Consider the following 19,882-nt stretch of genomic DNA (forward strand, 5'->3'; position numbering starts at 1 on the left):
TGTTTGTTGTACTTCTTCTCATGTCTTTATTCTCCAATCTGCAGGCGTGTTCCAAATAGGAGCCGTCCTACCCGATTCTGCCTACCGTCCTAGCCGAGGCCGAGAAGAGTCAGCCGGCGAAACGTGAGTCTTGTATATTCCTGAGTGTCAGCACTTTGCATGCAGCGGTGGTTGTTTCAAACCGGCTCGGTCTGACAAAAGTGGAATGGGCGCTTCCCTGCTCACGGACCAATTCATTGGGAGCGTTGTTTTCAAAATGATGGCAGCGTGATGCAGGCTGGTTCCGAAACGCCGCTGTGCAGTGGCCAGTCCCGTCCCCCGACATCAAGCCCATGGGAAGCTTGTGGGGCTGTTTCGGAGGGAAGAAACAAGAAATGCGTCAAATGACCCTGGGCCGGAAGACGGAAACTTGGCGGACTCCACCCAACCCAGAGGTGAAGCGCTTGTCAGAAAGTGGGCCCGCACCACTTCCAGGGGAAGTCAACCCCCCAAATTCTCCGCAATATGTTCTGTGCAGCCCCGCCGGTCTAAACGCGGCATTCGGACTAATATCGCGTCTGTGCAATACGACTGTGCGGCAAGATGCGGCCCTTTTGAGCCATTTGAGGGGCGCGGCCATTTGCTCACTTGCTGTTGACGGGACGTCAGCGGTCGTCAGCGGTCGTCAGCGGTCGTCAGCGGTCGTCAGCGGTCGTCACCGTTCGTCACCGTTCGTCACCGGTCGTCACCGGTCGTCACCGTTCGTCACCGGTCGTCACAGGTAACGAGCAATCAGCTGTTTTGTGATTGCTCGTTGCTTGAGCAACGGTGACGTCATTTCCCATGGACAGCAAGTGGGGAAAAAGGGCTGCATTTTGCCGCTCAGCTCGTATTCCACGAGCACAGCATTGATCGCAATGCCGTGTGGACAGCACGTTCAACTATTATTGGAAAGAAAATGGCGGGCTTGACTTCAAGCTTTAATGTTAGTGGAGGGATTCACTGGAATGCCAAACCCTCAATTCAGTTCATAAGAGTAAAGATTGGATTTGGTCAAGAACATGTTGTCTTCATATGTGAAATATTGAAAAAACGTGTCAGGATTTTGAGTTCTTCTCTTTTTTTAAACACACTGCTCTTATCATGAACGTAACAAGTTGTCAGACGTTTACTTGTGCGCGTGGCTGAAGTGGACTTGTGCTTTGTGTCGTTGATGGCCGTGTGGAGAAATGCGCAGCGTCAGCCTTTTATCGGACTCGCTCACTCGCTCACTCCCTCACTCCCTCACTCCCTGTCTGACTGACTGACTGACGCAGCGATGGATGCGTGCGGCCCTTCGGCCTCCGGCGCGCCCGAGTTGCCGTCTGAGCTTGTAAGCCGCCGGAATGCGCGGCGGCGCTGCCGACCGACATCAAGGGCGCTTTGTGGACGGCCCTTCCTGGACATCGCACCAGTGGAATCCGTTTTTCAAATCAAATGTTTCAGTGCCTTGTTAGTGACTGCTTGGTCTTTGGCTCAGCATGAGCGCAAACAATCATGCAGAAGAATTCCTCTCAGTTGAGTTGCGTACGTCAGATACGGGCAGCCGGTGGCCCCCGATTGCATTCCGAGTGGCCCCTTGGTCAATGCCACACCCCAAAAAATGGGGGGGAGCTTTTGCCGTCTAATCACGGCCAGACATTTTCAGAACGTCTTTTACCCAAACGTTTTTTCCAAAAATATATCAATAACTTCCAGTGATCCAATGGACTGGACTGGGCCGTCGATCTGTCAATACTGCTCGGAACGGCTGCCGTGCCGTGCCGTGCCGTGCCGTGCCGTGCCGTGACGTCGCACGCGTGGGCCTTTCCCGGCGGAGAAGCCGGCTTGATGAGGTGAACACTCGGTTCAAAATGTCCCCCATCTCCGTTATGGAGTTTGCCAAGATTTTAATGAGCCAATTAAAAGTCTTTGGAAGAGCATATGGTCCTAATTAGCGCTGTGTGCTTCATTCGGCGGGGGGAAGAGTCATTAATTACTATTAGCTGAGTCTGGGGATTGGATTTCAAATGGGTGGGCGAGGAATATGTTGGTTCTTCCGGTGCCGGTCGCGCTTCCTTGAGCAGAAATGCAAACTTGGCTTTTCTCTCGAGCGGAAAAGGAAAAGGATGGTTGGGATCGGTGGCGGATCTGGGCTGTAGTCCACCTTGGCTTTGGCGCTCAAAGGGGCCGCCACATTGCACACGCCGATGGAGGAAGGACAGGAAAAAGCCCAAAAAGTAAGGACAGGACAGGACGTAAGCCAGGAATAGACCATGCCAGTGATTACAATTACAAATCATGAGGCTACTTTGATATAGTCACGCGAGGCCAACAACAACAACAACAACAACAACAACAACAACAACAATTGTAACAACTTATTTTCAGGCTAAGCAGCACTTACTCATTTCAAACGAATGAATAGAATTCCAAAGTTTGAGCGCCAGCAAGCCTACGTCAGCTCCGCCAGCGGTTGCCATGACGCCCCCCTCTCCCCAAAGACCTCACGCCGTCCTTTGCGGTGTTTGGAAGAGAAATGCTGGTGTTATTATAGTGCTAAATCATTTGTTTGTGTCCTTGCGCATTGTGGTTTGGCACCTATTTTGGGGGGACACCCCCCCTTTTTCACTGTCAAGTGTCATTTTGAGTCAATGCCGCCCGCCGGCTGCTTATAGTGCACGATTCGCATGAGTCGTGGAAAGAATCCGCCGTCTCAGTGCCTCTTCATTGATTGGCAGGAAAATGCTCCGCTGAGGATAAACAACCAATCAGAGACAGAAGGCGTGTGCAAGAGTTTTGTTGCGAAAAGGGCCTCTCGGCGTCCAGGGTAGCCTCAGCATCAGACATGGCGGATGGAAAGCAAAAGAAGCTAATTCTTACCCTGCATCGCAAGGATTTTCACTCGCGTGCAGCATCACAGCGAGATGCTGATTCGCCTCGTTTGCTTTGAACTCTGGGCTGCTCGAATTCTGCTGACCTGGCAACCCGGCTGGCGTGATATTCAACCGGCTTTTCTTTTTGGCGATTGAGGCACCGCACCGCTGGGTATCAAACGAGGAGACTGCCGGGACCCGCTTGGCCGAATGGGATGTGTTCGCGGCCTCTTCCCCATCGCAGGCAGGAGCATGTGAAAGGAAATAGTCGTCGTTCTCGCTGAAAGAAACGGTAGCGGCGGTTGCAAACGCAGCTTGTATCTCGGGACAGCTTTCAGTTGACAGCTGCCTAGTGTGGCGAGTTCACTTTTCTTTCTCACAGCCACACGCGTGGTCTTGCGGGTGAGTCGCATGCGCGCAAGTTGGAGATTCACTCCCGTGTCTATTTTGAGAAACTCCTCGCAAGGCGTTTGAGCGCCAAGGCCGCCGCGGGCCTCTGCCCGCTGATTGACCGAGATGTTTCGGCTCAACGAGGTCCGTACGTGGTAAAACCTTGACACGGGTGTATAAAAGAGCTGATCGATGCCCAATTGCCCGAGGTCACCAAGTGTTGGGCAATAAAGTCAAGTAAATGCCAACTCTTCATATTCTCTCACTCTTCTTGTGGCTGACGCACTTAGCCAAAGGTACGCATTCTTGGCTCTTCAACCCCGCCCACCCCGCCTGCCCTGTGGGAGGCGTCCTCAGCAGGTTTGTAATATTTAAGAGGTCAACATGGGAGTGGCTACCTGCGCTGAAGTGCGTCTCGCCCTAACCCTTGATTTGCGAGTTTGACGACAGCACGCTTGGAGGTCAAATCACTCTTATCTCACATAAATCCCCCAAATTTCCCCAGTCCCCTCAAAAAGAACAAGCACTCTTGCATCAGGCCGAAACCTCCCGTGTCTCAACAAACCTGTGTGTGTGTGAAGGTTTCTGCCGAGTGCTAGCGGTTTTTGTTGATTTGAATTTTTTTTTTTTTTCAACAAGCAAAATAGCACTACAGTGAGTATTGCACTGCGCGGAAACTAAGAGTAGAATGAAAGAGAACGTAAAGAAATCAAGAGTTTGTGCCCCTTTTCTTGTGCCAGCTTGGCCACTGGCAGGCAGTGTCATAGATTGGATGGCGGAACATGAAGAAGACCGACGTCAACGCTCGTCCGGGGAGCCCATCTGTGGCCTTTTGCTTTGCGCGTTAGCATTTAGCGATCAGCCTTTTGTGAGCTCGACTTGCGCGGCGTTGGGTGTCGTCAAGTTTGCCGGTCAACGTGAGTGAAGGCCTCGAAGCGAGCGCACGTGGCAAACGCGCGTCCTTATTGTCAAGTCTCTCAAATCGTTGCGGGCGACGCAAGGCCTAAAACGTTTCTCGAAAGCCCTCAGCTGGGTCACGCGCCAGTCGAGGGACCGCCCGGCCGTGTTTGCGCACCGGCTTGCTTCTCGACATTGTGCAAGCGAAGGAATGTCGGTACTTGCCCTCTGTTGTGTTTGCGAGTCTTCTCGGAGTGAAAGCACTTTTTCTGCAAAGAGATCAGCAAAGGTTTGCACAAACGTGCAGATGTCTTCTCTCTGCAGCGTCGAGCAGATCGCGGCCGTTCACGCGGGCAGATAAGCGGCGTTGCTGGCGGCAAAGACAAAAAGTCACCTCGTAAGCACCCCGGAGCAATGTTTCCCCATCCGTAGAATTGGCCGGCCGCAGCACCCGAGAAGGAACCGCTAGCGCTGCGCCGCGACCCGCCTGCCGTCCGTCGACAACGCCGGCTGGACTCAAAGGCCAAAGCTTGCCACCGGTTTTTCCTTGCCAACAAGTTACCCTTCGTCAAAATGAGGCTCGTCACGCCACGTAGGAGGTCAGCCCCGAAAAGGGCCGACGACGAGGTTGCAAACAAAGCCCGAGCGGCTCGGCTTCTGGCCGGCCGACGTCGTCGTGGCTAGCTTAGAAAAAGAGACGGAACTCAACTCCGCATGAAAACAAGCCAATCTTTGGCCAAACGCACCGTGAAGCGTTGACATTTCCCAAAGCACACGTATGCAAACGTCCGGCGCCAAAGACGGCAGCCAACTTGCTGGACTTGCACGGCAGGCCTCCGCGGCATCTTTTTCCAATGCCGAGGCTTTTGCTCGCGCAAATATGCACGGACGGGACAAATGCAAGCTCCCCGCTAACGGCGCGCTCTCCCTCAGGATTTGAGGAGCGCGAGGCGCTTGGAAGCGTTTCCGAAATGCGCACGGCAGATTCAAAGTGACGTGTTTGTTTGTTTCCTTCCGGGCAGATCCGAAAGGGAGCCTTCATGGCCCGCGGCTCCAAAGCGGCGTGAGCCGCCGGCGCCGGCGTCCGGCGGCCCTTTGGCCTCTCCGTCCCAAGGCGCCCGCATCCCGGAGGAGGGAAGCCGGCAAGAGCGGGAAGCCCGGGCACGCCGAAGCTTGGATGCCAGACGACGCGCCGGGGCACAAGTGCGCCTTGGCCGCCCGTCCTCGGCAGACGTGCGGAGCGTGAGGACCAGGATGGCCCGCCGCGCTCTGCCCGTCTGCGCTCTGCCCGTCTGCGCGCTTCTACTCGCGGCGACGCTGCGCTCGGCCGCCGCCGAGCACGACGTCACTCCTCGCCTCAGTTTCTCCTACGGTAAGTCAAGTCCGGCTCGCCGCTGCGCGTTGCACTCGCACACTGTGGTTGCCTCTGCGACTAGGCGGACTGTCGTTTTTGGCCTTACAGCGGATTGAATCGGCGGTACAAAAGAAAGCACTTTGTCTCCAAAGGACAATGAAGTCTTCAGCTCCTTCCGGTGGGCTTGCTTCAGCCTTTTTCATGACGCTTGGACGGCCGCAAATTGGCTTCCAAAAGTCTTTCGCGATTCCTTTCGATCCTTAATGCTGTTCTTCTGCAAAGTCTTCAAGGCAACTATAGGCAACGGCGCCGTTTGCAGAAACGCCGCTTGATGACATCCCAATGGCGAGGAGCGCACGTTGTTGGACAGCCGCCTGAGGTCGGGCTGGTTTTGTGGGAAGGTATTTAAGATAAGTTGGATGCGCTGAAGTCTAAACACGACATTCGGAAGAATCCAGCCTTTGTGGAATAACAGTTGAGTCAGCCATTTTTAGCCATCTCTGCCGGGCGGCCATTTTGTCACTTCTGTCGACCCAAAATGACATCGCGGTTGCTCAGGTAACGACCGATCGCGGCTCAACTGCGGAACAATTGGCTGTGTTCACGAAGCTTGTCGGCCGTGATTATTTTACCGAGCGGATCGGGGAGGAAAAATCCCTCTCGCCACCCCCCCCCCCCACCGCATGGCAATTGCTCTGGATGAGCCTTCGGAGACATCTGTGAATCGGGCGTTTGCTCGTAAAGGCCTAGGTAGCCCAATCCGACGTGGGCCAACTGTGAGCGACGCTTCCCACCCCGCGGCGTCGGGCCGACTGCCGGCACGTCGCCCCGGAAGAACACGGCGCGATGACGCACGGCGACGCCGACCGTTAAGTAGCTTCTGCGCATGCGGGAGACGTACTACCCCTCCGTACCATCGGCGGCGGTAGTCACGGTACTTCACAGTCAGAAAACGCAAACGTGGAAGCTGTTGGCAGGGGCGCAACATAACAACAAAAACCTAAGCGCTTTATTTTCCGCTCCCGATGAAATCCCGCGCGAAGCAAATCCTCACGCTCTTGACACAGTGCAATCCTGACACCGCCGGGACCGACGGCAGACGCGCGCCGCGGCGGAAATCGGGCCGTCCCGGCCGGGCGTTCGCGATTCCGGCCGACCCGGCCGGCGCTCGCCGGCGCGGACAGGAAGCTTTTTGTGCCGGGTGGCTGCGGGCGTGCGTGTGTGGGGAATCGGTGTCCACTCAGCAAGTGTTGATGCTCCCCAGATGCAAAGGAGAGAAGATGGCAAAGTTTCTCGGCGGACGGGGTCTTCAACTTCACGTCGCTCCTGCTCAGCCACGAGGACAACACGCTGTACGTGGGCGCTCGCGAGGCGCTCTTTGCTCTCCACCTGGCCGACATCAGCGCACACAAGCTGCACCGCAACGTAAGGCAAAATGCGCACGATCGGCGCAGCCCCTGGACTGCGTCGCTGCAATGGCGCCTTGAAATGCCTTTTTTGTCCCCATTTGTCGGCCGGTTCCTTTGTGATTTTTGTCCTTGCCTTTTGTGAAGCACCTTTTGTCAACCCTAAGGCTTTCCTAGCTGTCTCGGGGCGGTCGGCAGGCCCAGCTAGTCGCCAGCCGCGTGTCACCTCAAAACAACAACAGTAAATGGCATTTGTAGTCGCCGACAAATCCTTTTGCAAAGGTGACCAGTCAAGTTTGGCCTCGCGCCTTTGCAGAGCGCAGCCCAGATGAGAGTGTTTTCTCGCCCACTTTTTCAAGTAGCCTTTGGCCGCCAGCTGCCCCCGACCGAGCTGCCTTTCTGGCCTCATGGCTGTCCTGAGCTTGGTGAACGGAAGCCACATTTGATGCGTGTGCTCTCTTTGCAGCTCACGTGGAAAACTCCGGACAAGAAGCGAGGCGAGTGCAGTTTCAAAGGAAAAGACATGCGAGTGAGTGGCCGCGTTCGAACTGGTTGAAGCGCGCCGGCGTTGGCGAGGCCGCGGCGCCCGTCTCGGACAACGTCCCCATGGGACAAAGCCTTGCAAATGTCCTGCCCGTCCTGATCGGGAGCACATTTTTCCTCCAACCGAGTGGACGCGTTGGCCTCGGCCCTTGTCGTACTCGTGTGATTGTTCACCCGTCGGCGCCGGAGAGCGCGGCAAAAGTTGCGCAAAATGGTCTGGAAATGCCAAATGAAACCCAGCTGATGCCACGACTGAGCGCGTTGGCCGCTCCGGTTTGTAAAGAGCAAACGTCTTGCAAATTGGACAACGCGCCGAGAACATTTGATTGATTAAAACAAAAAAGGGGCCACGAATCAAAAGTGAGGCTTCCAAATTGTGCAAAAGCAAGCGAGTGTGACGTGGGCACACTCGCAGCTGACGACGAGGCGCTCTGACGCACGCCGGCAGACTGAAGGAATGGCATGGCCGGCGGCTGGGTTTGTCTCGCCTCCTTGCCTTTGTCCTCATCCGGAGCTTTGGCGCACCGTCGAGGCGCCTCGTTGGTTGCCCGAGCCACGGGACGGCGACGGAAGCAAACGGGAACGATTGCGGCGCATCCCCGCCCACGCGATTGCTAACGCGGCGTCTTGTCTGCTTGTCTTTTTGTGTGTCGCTTGCAGACGGATTGCTTCAACTACATCAAGATCTTGGTGCGCGTGAACGGCACGCATCTGTACGTGTGCGGGACCTACGCCTTCAGCCCCACCTGCGCTTACATCGTAAGTGGAGCCGAGGTCCAAGTCGAGAACAAAGAGGCCGGTCTGGAGCCATTTGGCTCATCCGAGCACTCGGAGTGCAACACGTTAGCCTAGAGCCAGGTCTGGTTCTCCTCGTCCAACGACAAAGAGGCCGGTCTGGAGCCATTTGGCTCATCCGAGCACTCGGCGTGCAACACGTTAGCCTCGAGCCAGGTCTGGCTCTCCTCGTCCAAGAACAAAGAGGCCGGTCTGGAGCCATTCGGCTCATCCGAGCACTCGGCGTGCAACACGTTAGCCTCGAGCTAGGTCTGGCTCTCTTCGTCCAAGAACAAAGAGGCCGGTCTGGAGCCATTCGGCTCATCCGAGCACTCGGCGTGCAACACGTTAGCCTCGAGCCAGGACTGGCTCTCCTCGTCCAACGACAAAGAGGCCGGTCTGGAGCCATTTGGCTCATCCGAGCACTCGGCGTGCAACACGTTAGCCTCGAGCCAGGTCTGGCTCTCCTCGTCCAAGAACAAAGAGGCCGGTCTGGAGCCATTCGGCTCATCCGAGCACTCGGCGTGCAACACGTTAGCCTCGAGCTAGGTCTGGCTCTCTTCGTCCAAGAACAAAGAGGCCGGTCTGGAGCCATTCGGCTCATCCGAGCACTCGGCGTGCAACACGTTAGCCTCGAGCCAGGACTGGCTCTCCTCGTTCAACGACAAAGAGGCCGGTCTGGAGCCATTCGGCTCATCCGAGCACTCGGCGTGCAACACGTTAGCCTGGAGCCAGGACTGGCTCTCCTCCTCCTCCTTCTCGCAGCGCCACGTGAGAAGGGGCGAGCGCGACCTTCGCCCCGATGAGAACAGTTTGGCCAGACGGCTCATTTGCGCCTGACGCCTGCGCTCGCATCACTTGTTTGCCTTGCTGGAAGCATTTTCCCTGTTCGGGAACAACAAGAAGAAAATCATCCCCGTGCACTCGCGGCAGTCTCCATGCACTGCTTGGAAAGTTCCTTTTTCGGGTCGCCGGCGCACACCTTGAGCAGTGCCAGTGAAAGGCCTTCACGATTGCGTGGAAACGTATGGCGCTGCAAGGGGAAAAGAAAGTCGGCGTTTTAAAGGCAAACGCTTCTTTTGGATGCAATTGCCGGCGCGGTGCCGCCGGAAAGCCAGCCGCTTGCAGCCTTGGAGAAGAACGCGCCCGCAAAGCGCAGCAAGGGGCAGCCACTAACCTCCTTCCGCCCGGCTGTGTGCGTTCCCCAGAACACCGGCGACTTCTCCCTGGTCACCGACGGCTCGGGCCAGCTCCTCACCGAGGACGGGCGCGGCCGCTGTCCTTTCGACCCCGGCTACCGGTCCACGGCGGTCATGGCCGGTAAGGCTCTGCTTTTGCGAGCATGGGATCCATTGGCAAGTGCGCCCGCGATTCCGACGCGTGCTTACGTCGCAGATGGGGAGCTGTACGCCGGCACGGTCAGCAATTTCCAGGGAAATGAGCCCGTCGTTTCCAAGAGCCTCAGCCAAGGAAGCGCCCTCAAAACGGAGAACTCCCTCAATTGGCTTCAAGGTGTGGCGCAACACTCCAGCGCATCGTCGTAGCGACCGCGCGCAAATCTCAGCGCCAAGTCAGCGGTGGCGCCGGCCGCAGGTGTGCGCCCGTGCGCCGTGCTCAACAGCGCCCTTCCTTCTCAGATCCGGCCTTCGTGGGCTCCGCCTACATCCAGGAGAGCCTGCCCCAGGGCAACCCGGCGGGCGACGACGATAAGATTTACTTCTTCTTCAGCGAGGCGGGGAAGGAGTTTGACTTCTTTGACAACACGCTGGTGTCGCGCATCGCTCGCGTGTGCAAGGTGAGTCACGCCGGAAGGCAAACACTCCATCCAAATGGAGCAGCGCGCCTTTTTGGGGGCTCTCCCACACACAGCGTGTGTTTGGCATCAGACGCGCAGGTGCCCGCGCCACACATCGCACGGTGCGGCTACAGAAAAGGCTGTCGCCGTGGCCATGTGAGCGCTCAAGTAGCAAACGCAACACAAGTGGATGCGAGCAGCTGACGCCGAGCTGAACCGGCCACCCTCCTCGTGTGCGTCGATCGCTCGGTCTCGTCTTTTATTTTATCAATCAATCAATCAATCACATTTTATTTATATAGCACTTTTCATACATAAAAATGCAACTCAAAGTGCTTTAAAACATTCAAAGCAAAACATAGAATTATCTTCAATCAAAAGAAAAGATAAATTATTTAAAAGTTGTTGAAAGCCAAACTAAAAAGGTGTGTCTTGAGCTTCCTCTTAAAAATATCAACAGTCTCTGCAGACCTGACATCCTCTGGCAGGCTATTCCAAAGGTGAGGACCAAAATGGCTGAATGCAGCCTCGCCATGCATTTTGGTCCTCACCCTTGGAATAAATAAAAGGCCGGCGCCAGAGGACCTCAGGATCCGCGAGGGCTGGTATGATAAAAGCAAATCAGATAAATAAGATGGCCCAAGACCATTAACACATTTATAAACTAATAAAAGTACTTTAAAATCGATCCTGAAACACACAGGGAGCCAATGCAGCAATTTCAAAACTGGCGTAATGTGCTCCCGCCCTCTGGTTCTCGTCAGCACCCGAGCGGCTGAATTCTGCAGTCGTTGCAGTGGTGAAATGCTCTTTTTCGGGAGGCCAGAGAGCAGGGCATTACAGTAATCTAAACGACAGGAAATAAAGGCATGCATCAGCACTTCCGTGTTAGCCTGAGAGAGAAACGGGCGGACTCTGGCGATATTCTTAAGGTGATAAAAACCAATCTTGGTTACATTTTTAATATGAGGAATAAAACTGAGCTCAGAGTCAAAAATGACGCCAAGGTTCTTCACACAGTGTGAGGGATGAAAAATGTGTAGTTTTGGTAAAAGCTTCTCTCTCTGACCTTCGGGACCGATAACTAAAACCTCAGTCTTGTCCTGATTGAGCTGTAGGAAATTATCTGCCATCCATGACTTGATATCTAAAATGCAATTTAAAAGGGTATCAATGGGTCCTGTGTCATCAGGAGACAGGGCAATATACAGCTGCGTGTCATCAGCATAGCTGTGAAAGCTGATGCCGTGTCCCCTGATGACATCCCCGAGGGGAAGCATATAAAGATTAAAAAGTAAGGGGCCTAAAATTTTAAGCACCCCGACGGCCAACGGGGGCGGCCTTTCTGAAATTTGGCCCATTTAGCGGCACGTGCTGGCTCTTTCCTACGTCGCCCTGCCTGCGCTTCATGTCAACAGACTTCGAAATGTTTACTTGCGGTTTGGAAAGTTGATCAGCTTTGTTTTTTTTTCCGCTGACTTTGACTGCAAGGGCGGTTCCACTCTTTGAAAACACACTCCAACATGACGTCAGCAAAATGTACACGCCACAAACAGTTGGGTTCAAAATAACACCGTTTTGGCTAAAATGACGAATTGGGTCAAATGGACCCACTTCCTTGCATTGTTCTGTACAAAACAGCCCAGTTTTGGGGGTTGTTTTGTACAAATCTAGCCATTTTTGGGGTTGTTTTTCTGCAAAAACAACCCAGAAAGTTGACTCAAGTGGTGGATCGGTTTGGACCATTTTTGACCCTAAACGGTGTTATTTTGACTCCAACTGTTTTAGCGTGTAGGACAAGCTCTCCTGTTTTCTTGCCAATACTCACGCGTTGTATTGTTGTAATCTTGGATGAAATGTGTCATTTTTGTGCCGTAAGGGCGGCGTCCAAATATTCAATATTGTTGAATAATATTCGATATCAACTTGAAGCCACTTGACCTTTTGGGAGCTTTCTTTAGCCAATGTCAACACATGATGAGCGTTATCATCTGTTGACAGGACGCACTTTGATCATCCATTATGTCAATATATGGGGTCTCTCGCGTTTTAGAAATGGGTCAACGCCGGTTTGTCTCGTGCTAATTAAAAAAACAAACAAACTGCAGTTAGCACACGTGCTGTAGATTTTGATGTTCGGGTTCATGTGTGGCAGGCACAGGCATCCTCAGGACGTACTTTGAACCCGAACCAAGTTTCGACGATGTCTTTCGTTTCAGTTTTCCCCCTTTTTCCCCCCGTCCAACTGCTTCTGTGAGGCTTTTGTCATCGGGAGCTGCAAAGCCCGACTGAGCTCTGAGCGCGTGCTTGCAGGGCGACGTGGGAGGAGAGCGAGTCCTGCAGAAGAAGTGGACCACCTTTCTCAAGGCGCAGCTCTTGTGCTCGCTGCCCGATGACGGCTTCCCCTTCAACATCATCCAGGACATGTTTGTGCTGACGCCCAGCCCGCACGACTGGAGGAAGACCGTGTTTTACGGAGTCTTCACCTCTCAGTGGTGAGCACGTTCATCTCGGCAAAGTATTCGCTGTCCAAAGTCATCACAAAGCTGAGAATTGCACATTGTCTACCTCAAACAGCCACCTAGCCTCCTCCCTTGAGCCGTTCTTGTCCGTGCGGCCGACTGCTGTACATCGTGTACTGAGGAATGAGTCTCGGTCGTATGTATTATACTGCCCCCGGGTGGCCAAGGCACGCACGTCGCACGCACGCCGGAATGAGCTGCAGCGACCAACGAATGGGGACAAAACGATCAAATGGGTTCAAATAGTTGCACAGCGGCAGCAGTCGGACAAATGCGTTGACTCGGGGGCTTTGTTCTACTCGGTCGGCGCGGCGTGGTTGACGGTGCTCGTTTATGCCGTTGACAGGCACAACGGCGCCTGGGGAACTTCTGCCGTGTGTTCCTTCACGATGGAGCAGGTGCAGAAAGCGTTCAGCGGCCGATACCGCGAAGTCAACCGAGAAACGCAGCAGTGGTCCACTTTCAACCAGCCCGTCCCCGAACCCCGGCCTGGAGCGGTGAGTCCCCCTGCTGGACAAGCCGGGCACTGCAGTCCTGCCAACAACGCCCCGCGACTTTCAGCAACTTAAGTTTTCACACTGCCCTACCCTCTTCAGACACAAAAACACCTGGGAACCAAATTTGCTAGCTTTACTTGGAAGCTTTCAGCCACTTTTTGAAAGGTGAAAACGTGTCTGGCTGTGAAAGTGCATTGGTAGTTGCTAAATGGACTTGCGTGTCGTGGCCATTCCACCAAATCGGTCCCATTTCTTTGTTGTTGTTATTCATTAGGAATAAAATTCTCTCTTTTTTTCATCTGTAAATCTGATAGGATACATACTTAAGTACAGTTAACTTCATGTCACTGTTTTATGCGAATGAAGCTCTTCATTTGAGCAACTGGATTGGAGCAAGTCTTTAAGCATAGAATTAGCAAATACTTGGGCCACATTGGACTGAAGTGAATACCTGGTTGACACGAAGCACATTTCAATGTTTCAACAAGAACATTGTGTTTTATGAATACTGTGCACCCAACAAGTAAATCAAACATTCTTGAACTTTAAAAATGTTAAATAACATTTTTTTTTGTCCGACCCCCGGCAGTGCATCACGAATGCGGCCCGGAAGCAAGGCGTCTCGTCATCGCTGCGCATGCCGGACAAGGTGCTGAACTTTGTCAAGGACCACTTCCTGATGGACGGCGCGCTGCGCAGCCAGCCGCTGCTGCTCAAGCGCCACGCTCGCTACACGCGCATCGCCGTCCATCGGCTGGTGGCGGCGCGCAAGGCCTACCACGTGCTCTTCATCGGCACAGGTACGCATCGGCGCCTCACACTTATGGAAGGACGCGTTTCACCGGCACAGGTGGCGGACGGGGATTCTCAACCACTTTAGGGGTCCTAAAAAGACAAAAAAAACCAACCAAAAGGTGCAAAGAAACGCTCCCGTTTCACAAGAATAGAAAAGGGCAATACGAGCGGCGCCTCGAGATACGAGCCGCCTGGCTGACAGGGCCAATTGATTTGTATGGTTTTGCTTTGACTTGCGAGCAAAAATGTGCGGCGCGTTCGCTGTCAGGTGGCCGTCAGCTCGACGATAAGCAACAGTTTGGGAACAATTCTGCAAAGTGAAGCTTCGAGCTGTTTGTTGCCACTTTTCTGTCAGGCTGAAATAAAAGCCAGAAAATTGCACATTGAAGACAACCTCCGAATGTTGCCTTAAGTCTGCTCTCCCAGGGCAGATTTTACGGATGGGAAAGATGATTTGGCTTTTGAGTGAGCAAAGTTAAGTTGTACCTCAAGGCGCAGCTGCATCAGGTTGAAAAAAAAGGGGGGCAGGGGGTGGGGTATCAATTTGAACACCAAGTGCAAACAAATGCCGTTGTCGTGGCCATTTTCAGTTGCCGTCCGCTTTGGCAGTCGGTTTGGCAGAAACGTCCCGGCAACTGTCGTGTCGGGCGATTTGGGAAAAGCTCCGTTTGAAAGTGGACGCCACCCAAATGCGGCGGCTTCATCTCAACTCGTCCTTTCCTTTCAACAAGTGCGTGGCCTTTGCAGATGACGGCCGCCTGCACAAAGCCACGAGCGTGAAGAACAAGATGCACGTGATTGAGGAGCTGCTGCTCTTCCGGGACTCGCAGCCCGTGCGCCACGTCCGGCCGCACTGGCAACAGGTGAGGCCAGCGCAAGACGCATTCGGCGCTTTGCCGGGCGTGACCGCCTCGCTCGGAGCAGCTCGGCGCAATCCGGCCACAAAGTTCACGCTGGCTTTCATGGCCAACATTCCCCAAACGCACCGATAGTACGTTTACATTTCGGACCGCTGCGATCCTGCGCCTGCATTAGGAACAATGCGAGCAAAACTCTTTCTCCCGCTCTTTCCTCGGCAGGGTCTCGTGTACGTTTCCACTTTCTCGGAAGTGGTGGCGGTGCCCCTGGCCAACTGCAGCAATTACGCCGGCTGCGGGGAGTGCATCCTCTCCAGGGACCCGTACTGCGCCTGGAACGGCAGGCGGTGCGTCGATGTCCGACGGGCTCCGTCAAGCGAGTACGCCGCCTTCGCTCTCGGTCTCGCCGGGCAGACGTTTTGAGGAACGGGAGGCTCGGCTCTCACGCCACCCTTGGTTTTCTTTTGCTTTGTTTTCTTTTGCCAGCGAGCTGCAGCAGGACGTGGACAACGCGGACGCTTCGGCTATCTGCGGCAAGAGCGCGGCCGGCGCCCGCTTTGCCAAGTCCGCGCCTGCACGTAAGTGAGCGCCCAGCTTGAAAAGCGCGCGTCCGGCCAACGTCGCGGATTCGAGCGCATCGGCCGGCTCCAGAGAGCCGCTCGCGCGCCTCCTGTCTTCGCACACCTTTGGAAAGGCTTTCAAAATCTGCCGCGTCCAACTAGTTACGACTTGCAGCCGATTGGACCTCCTCGCCCAACACGTTCCGCTGGATTGGTCTCGGTTTCTTTTTCCAAGGAAACGAAACGGAGAAAACCAAAACCAAACCTTTAGGTGAGGGCGGCGCAAGCCCAAACGGCTTTGTCGTTCTTTCCATTTCAGCTCGTTGGCGTTGCGCCCAAGCCGCGTCCCCCACCCCCCCCGCAAGTACCCTGGGGCCTATTTCTGTGTCCAAACTGGAGCCCGGGGGCCAATTGCGGCCCTCCTTCCACTTTTCAGCAGCAGATGCCCGCCGTCCTGTGAAAAACACTTCTGTCCGTGTTTTTTCCATGCTCTTATTTATACGTGGACGGGGTTTCTGCGTTACAGACATGCCATGCCGTTCACGTGAACGTCGTTCAACATGACAAAATGTTTTTTTCGCAGGACAGCGGACGATAAACGATGTGCGTGCGACCGCTTGCTTGCTCGATAGGTTTGGCCGCGTTTCTGAAGTTAAAGGCAGAAACGAAGTCGTAGTGGCCGCTGCGTTTTTCCGTCCTCCGCCTCCTCTTCCCTCGCCTCTTTCCCAAATCAATGCGGTTGTCTCGGCAGGGGCGCGGTCTTGCCAGGTGATGGTGGTCCCCGCCAACACTTTCCAAGTGCTGCCTTGCCAGCTGCGCTCCAAGCTGGCGGAGAGGTTGTGGGTGTCCAGCGAGACTTCGGCCGGCTCGCGTTTCCCCGGCTCGGACGGGGGGCTGGCGGTGGTGGCCCGGGCGGACGGCCAAGAGACCTACGAGTGCTGGTCGGTGGAGCAAGGCTTCCGGCAGCTGCTGGCCAACTACTGCGTGCGCGGCCAGGCCGAGCGTGAGAGCGGCGCCCGGACGGGGCGCGACCGCTCGCCGCGGGTGGACGCCAAGACCTACTGGATCGAGCTCATCGTGGTGTGCGCCCTCCTGGCCGCGTCCCTGCTGGTCTTGTCGCTCTTTGCCATCTACCGGAACCGCGACCGCGTGAAATCCGCGCTCAAGGAGGGCGAGTGCCCCGACCTGCGGCGGGAGAAGCCCCGAACGGCGGCCAAGCCCGCCGAGGACTTGCCGCTCCACGGCAACGCGCCGGCAGCCTCGGGGGCCGACCACAAGGGCTACCGGACGCTTCGCGACAACAATGCCTGCGCCACGCCCCCGCGCGCCACGCCCCCGCGCCCGTGCGCCACGCCCCCGCGCCCGTGCGCCACGCCCCCGCGCGCCACGCTCCCGCGCCCGCCGCCGGACAGCGGCAAGAGCTTCTCCGAGTCCGACCCGCAGGGGAGCCCCGCGGAGTTCTCGGCCACCGGCCACCGGCCTCGAGTCAGACTGGGATCCGAGATTAAAGACTCGCTGGTGTAAAGGCTCTCCACGCACGCGCGCGCACGCACACACGAACGAGCACCAGCTGACGGACGCAAACCCTTCATCGGTCACACGCACACGTTTTGCCCTTTGCCCTCCTTGTTGTCCTCGTTCGTGCCGTTCCTGTGGTCCGCGAATGTTTCTTTTGTGCGTTCACTGGCGGCCTTCACTCGTTCGGCGCTTCGGCGCGCAGCTCGTAAACGGCTTGGAAGTTGTGCTGGCCGAAGGTCCGAAAGAAGCAAGTCCCAAAACGAGCAGCTGCATACCGATGGAACGGTCTCACGCGCGCACGCAAGCTTGGAGGACTTTCAAGTCCGCAGTGTGGCCTCTCAGTCCGTCCGCGACGGCGTGACTTTGGAGAAACGTCTCTCACGTCACCTCCTTTCTTGTACTTGTCAGGAAAGCCGTCAGAGGCGGCTATAATCCGGCTCCAGAAAGTCCAAGCACCCCGCCACGGTTTGGCTCGAGCCACGGGTGCTTGGACTCAAGCGGCAGGTAGACGAGCTCGGTTGATTAGAAGCGCCTGTGGCTAAAGCCAAACCGTGGCAGGGTTTGGACTTTGCGGACCCGGAGAAGCCACCTCTGCCGAGTCTATGCACACCGTCCGGCGTACTGTCGCGAGGTCAACTCGCAGCAGGGCGCGAGCCCGAGCGCAAGCCATCGAAAGCCTGGTTGCGGCTCGCTGGCTTTTCGCGCTGCAACGGGAGCTCGCTTGCGCTCCAGCGGTTCAGAGCAACGGCCGCGCCGCCGGTTGCCGGGGGGCCAAGACCACCTTCTGACTGTGCTATCGCAGTTGCTCCTCTCAAACGGAACATTGGTCAGTTCATTGCAAACCAGCCGTCGGATGTTTTCCAAATCCAAGCAAAATGAAGTACGACAATACAAGTGCGCATTCCTCAGAAAATGAGGAGGAGCCACTCTGCTCTTTTCCACCTTGGGAAGTCGCGTCATTGTGGAAATCAACTGACGTTAGCACGCTGCTTAGCTCGCTAACCGACCCGGTCGCAACCAGTCGAGATCGCGGCGGTGGGTGCCGTGCCTTGAGATGCCAGTGACCCAGCTCGCCGCTTTCGGCATTCTGTGCTTTTTCCTGATGTCCCAGCGGCTTTCGCCTCCACCTCTGTGGCGTAGCAAACCGAACAACCACACTGGCCGATTGCACCGCGTCAAAAGCCAGATAATTAGCGGCGCATCGCCTTTCCTAACCGGCGGCGCGGACATTGTGGTCTGCCCAACCCGAGTCCATCTTCTGCTTTGACTCTTCTTGTAAAGAAAAGAAAAGGCGGCAGCTGCGGTGGCTCGGGCAAGCTTGGAAATGTCCGATCAAAACGAGCTTCAAACACTCCAGAACAATAGCCATTGAGTATTTCCAAACCTTTCTGAAGCCGAGATACATATTTTGCCCGCACATGCAAACAAACTCAAGCAAGCAGCAAGTATGAAGGCTGCGGTGCCTTCAGAAACGAGTGACCGAACTTACGAGATTTGTTTTTCGATCCGAGCGATCGTCCAGCCGTTTTTTTTTGCTTTGACTTGCGAGCGGAAATGGGAGATACGAGCACTGTTGAACTCCCACTTGAGCTTTACTGTCAAACTTAGAATAAAGCAAAAAGAATGACAAAATTGTAACTTTGCCTTGTCGGCCACTAGCTTAATGCTCACGCCATGGGAAATGCCATAGACGGGCGCACAAAACTAGCATCGAATGTTGCACCTTGAAGCAAGGGAGCGCAAACGGTGGCGCAATGCATGCAGACTACACCCCAAACTGGTCGCCAGCCAGTCGCAGGGCACACACCCACCCGCACGCACGCACGCACGCGCACACACACACCCTCACACACACACACACACACACCGTCACTGAGCGGGAGCCGATCCCACGCTGCCCGCATCCAACTCAGGCGTGCGTAGCACTACACCACCAGTGACCCGCAATACGTGTGGCCAGACAATTGAGCAATACTCACAGGCACACGCTATATTATGGTTTGCAAAGCACAGCTAATATTATTGCAGCTTACTGTGGAACTGACAACATTGTCTTTCCCTGCATTTGTATTGCACCGCCCCCAGGTGCTCAAGGCACACACACCAAATGGAGCAAAACAATGTCCATAGAATTGATGCAAAGAACATGGCAAACGCTGTTGAATTTTTAAACCTTTTTTTTCAATGATTGTTATTTTTGTGTGTGTTGAATGATTTGCCTTCCCGTTCGTTTCAGCGGGGAAAGATGATTTGAGATCAACTTGTTTTGAGTTACAAGCATGGTCACGGAATGAATTAACCCTTGTATTCAACTTGCATCTCAAGGCACCACCACGCGGTGCAAGAATGAGGATCTCGGCTCACACGATTACTTGGTGCGGAACCTGTTTAGTCGTTGTATCAATCAAAGTGTGACGTCGTTGTAAATGAAGATCATTTCCTTGTTCCGCCTGTCACTATACGTTGCTGCTGGGATTGATTTATTAGCTGGCATTTGGCTGTGCTTGACAAGGAATCGTTTTCGGACCAATGAAGTGGAGTTGGATCAATGAATTTCCCGTGGCACGAACGAATCACTTTCATCAGGCCTTTTAGATGGCACATAACTCAGAAGGTCTTTGTTACGTGCGTGTTTTGTAAATTCAGCTGCCGGTATATGAAAAAAAAACCAGAAAATATGGTGAAATGTATTTTTGGTATGATAACTCACCTTTGTTTTTTTTTTAAAATTTCTTTTGTATTGCATATGAAAAGGCACTTTATTTTCATTTTCCAAATAAAGATGAAACGGATACTTTCTTAAAATGTGCTGTGGGGCCCTGTCACGCTTTGTATTTTGTTGTATTTTATTTTATTTTAGTTTTTCTTTCCCTCCCACACGCTTACTGTGTTGTGAGGCTGAGTTCAATAGTGCGCGGTGGCGGATGAGCAACTCGACCAGACGTTGTGAGAAGGCGCGTCTGCGGACTTCCTGGTGACGTCACGTGACACGCCCGAAAAGGTGGTAGCCAGAAGCGGAAATCCGGTTCCTTTCATCAGAGTGGCCCCGCCCACGAGGCACGCATTGGGCCAATCAGGCGCGCAGAGCTCACCTACAAGAA

The 19,882-nt window shown here is 54.7% G+C and overlaps 1 protein-coding gene across 12 annotated transcripts in view; it reads left to right on the forward strand.

Moving 5' to 3' along the window:
- Window positions 1-19,457, forward strand: part of LOC147149431 (semaphorin-4B-like) — a 36,126-nt gene extending 16,669 nt beyond the window's left edge. For 6 of the 12 annotated variants that reach the window (XM_086028423.1, XM_086028421.1, XM_086028410.1 and 3 more), the window contains exons 2-16: window positions 45-123; window positions 5,183-5,532; window positions 6,779-6,939; window positions 7,387-7,449; window positions 8,124-8,222; window positions 9,446-9,557; window positions 9,633-9,749; window positions 9,875-10,032; window positions 12,346-12,527; window positions 12,901-13,051; window positions 13,641-13,851; window positions 14,594-14,709; window positions 14,926-15,083; window positions 15,190-15,281; window positions 16,015-19,457. In XM_086028423.1, the coding sequence (XP_085884549.1) occupies window positions 5,415-5,532; window positions 6,779-6,939; window positions 7,387-7,449; window positions 8,124-8,222; window positions 9,446-9,557; window positions 9,633-9,749; window positions 9,875-10,032; window positions 12,346-12,527; window positions 12,901-13,051; window positions 13,641-13,851; window positions 14,594-14,709; window positions 14,926-15,083; window positions 15,190-15,281; window positions 16,015-16,787 (2,511 nt within the window). In that variant the 5' untranslated portion in view covers window positions 45-123; window positions 5,183-5,414 and the 3' untranslated portion in view covers window positions 16,788-19,457. Of the gene's footprint in view, window positions 1-44; window positions 124-266; window positions 435-5,182; window positions 5,916-6,778; window positions 6,940-7,386; window positions 7,450-8,123; window positions 8,223-9,445; window positions 9,558-9,632; window positions 9,750-9,874; window positions 10,033-12,345; window positions 12,528-12,900; window positions 13,052-13,640; window positions 13,852-14,593; window positions 14,710-14,925; window positions 15,084-15,189; window positions 15,282-16,014 lie in introns of those variants that run through there. The other 6 variants (XM_086028418.1, XM_086028417.1, XM_086028412.1 and 3 more) reach the window with 3 other exon arrangements.
- Window positions 19,458-19,882: the final 425 nt, after the last annotated feature.

This window comes from Filicampus tigris, chromosome 4 (genome assembly GCF_054856515.1).
Source record: "Filicampus tigris isolate MCC_2025a chromosome 4, RoL_Ftig_1.0, whole genome shotgun sequence".
Classification (NCBI taxonomy): domain Eukaryota; kingdom Metazoa; phylum Chordata; class Actinopteri; order Syngnathiformes; family Syngnathidae; genus Filicampus; species Filicampus tigris.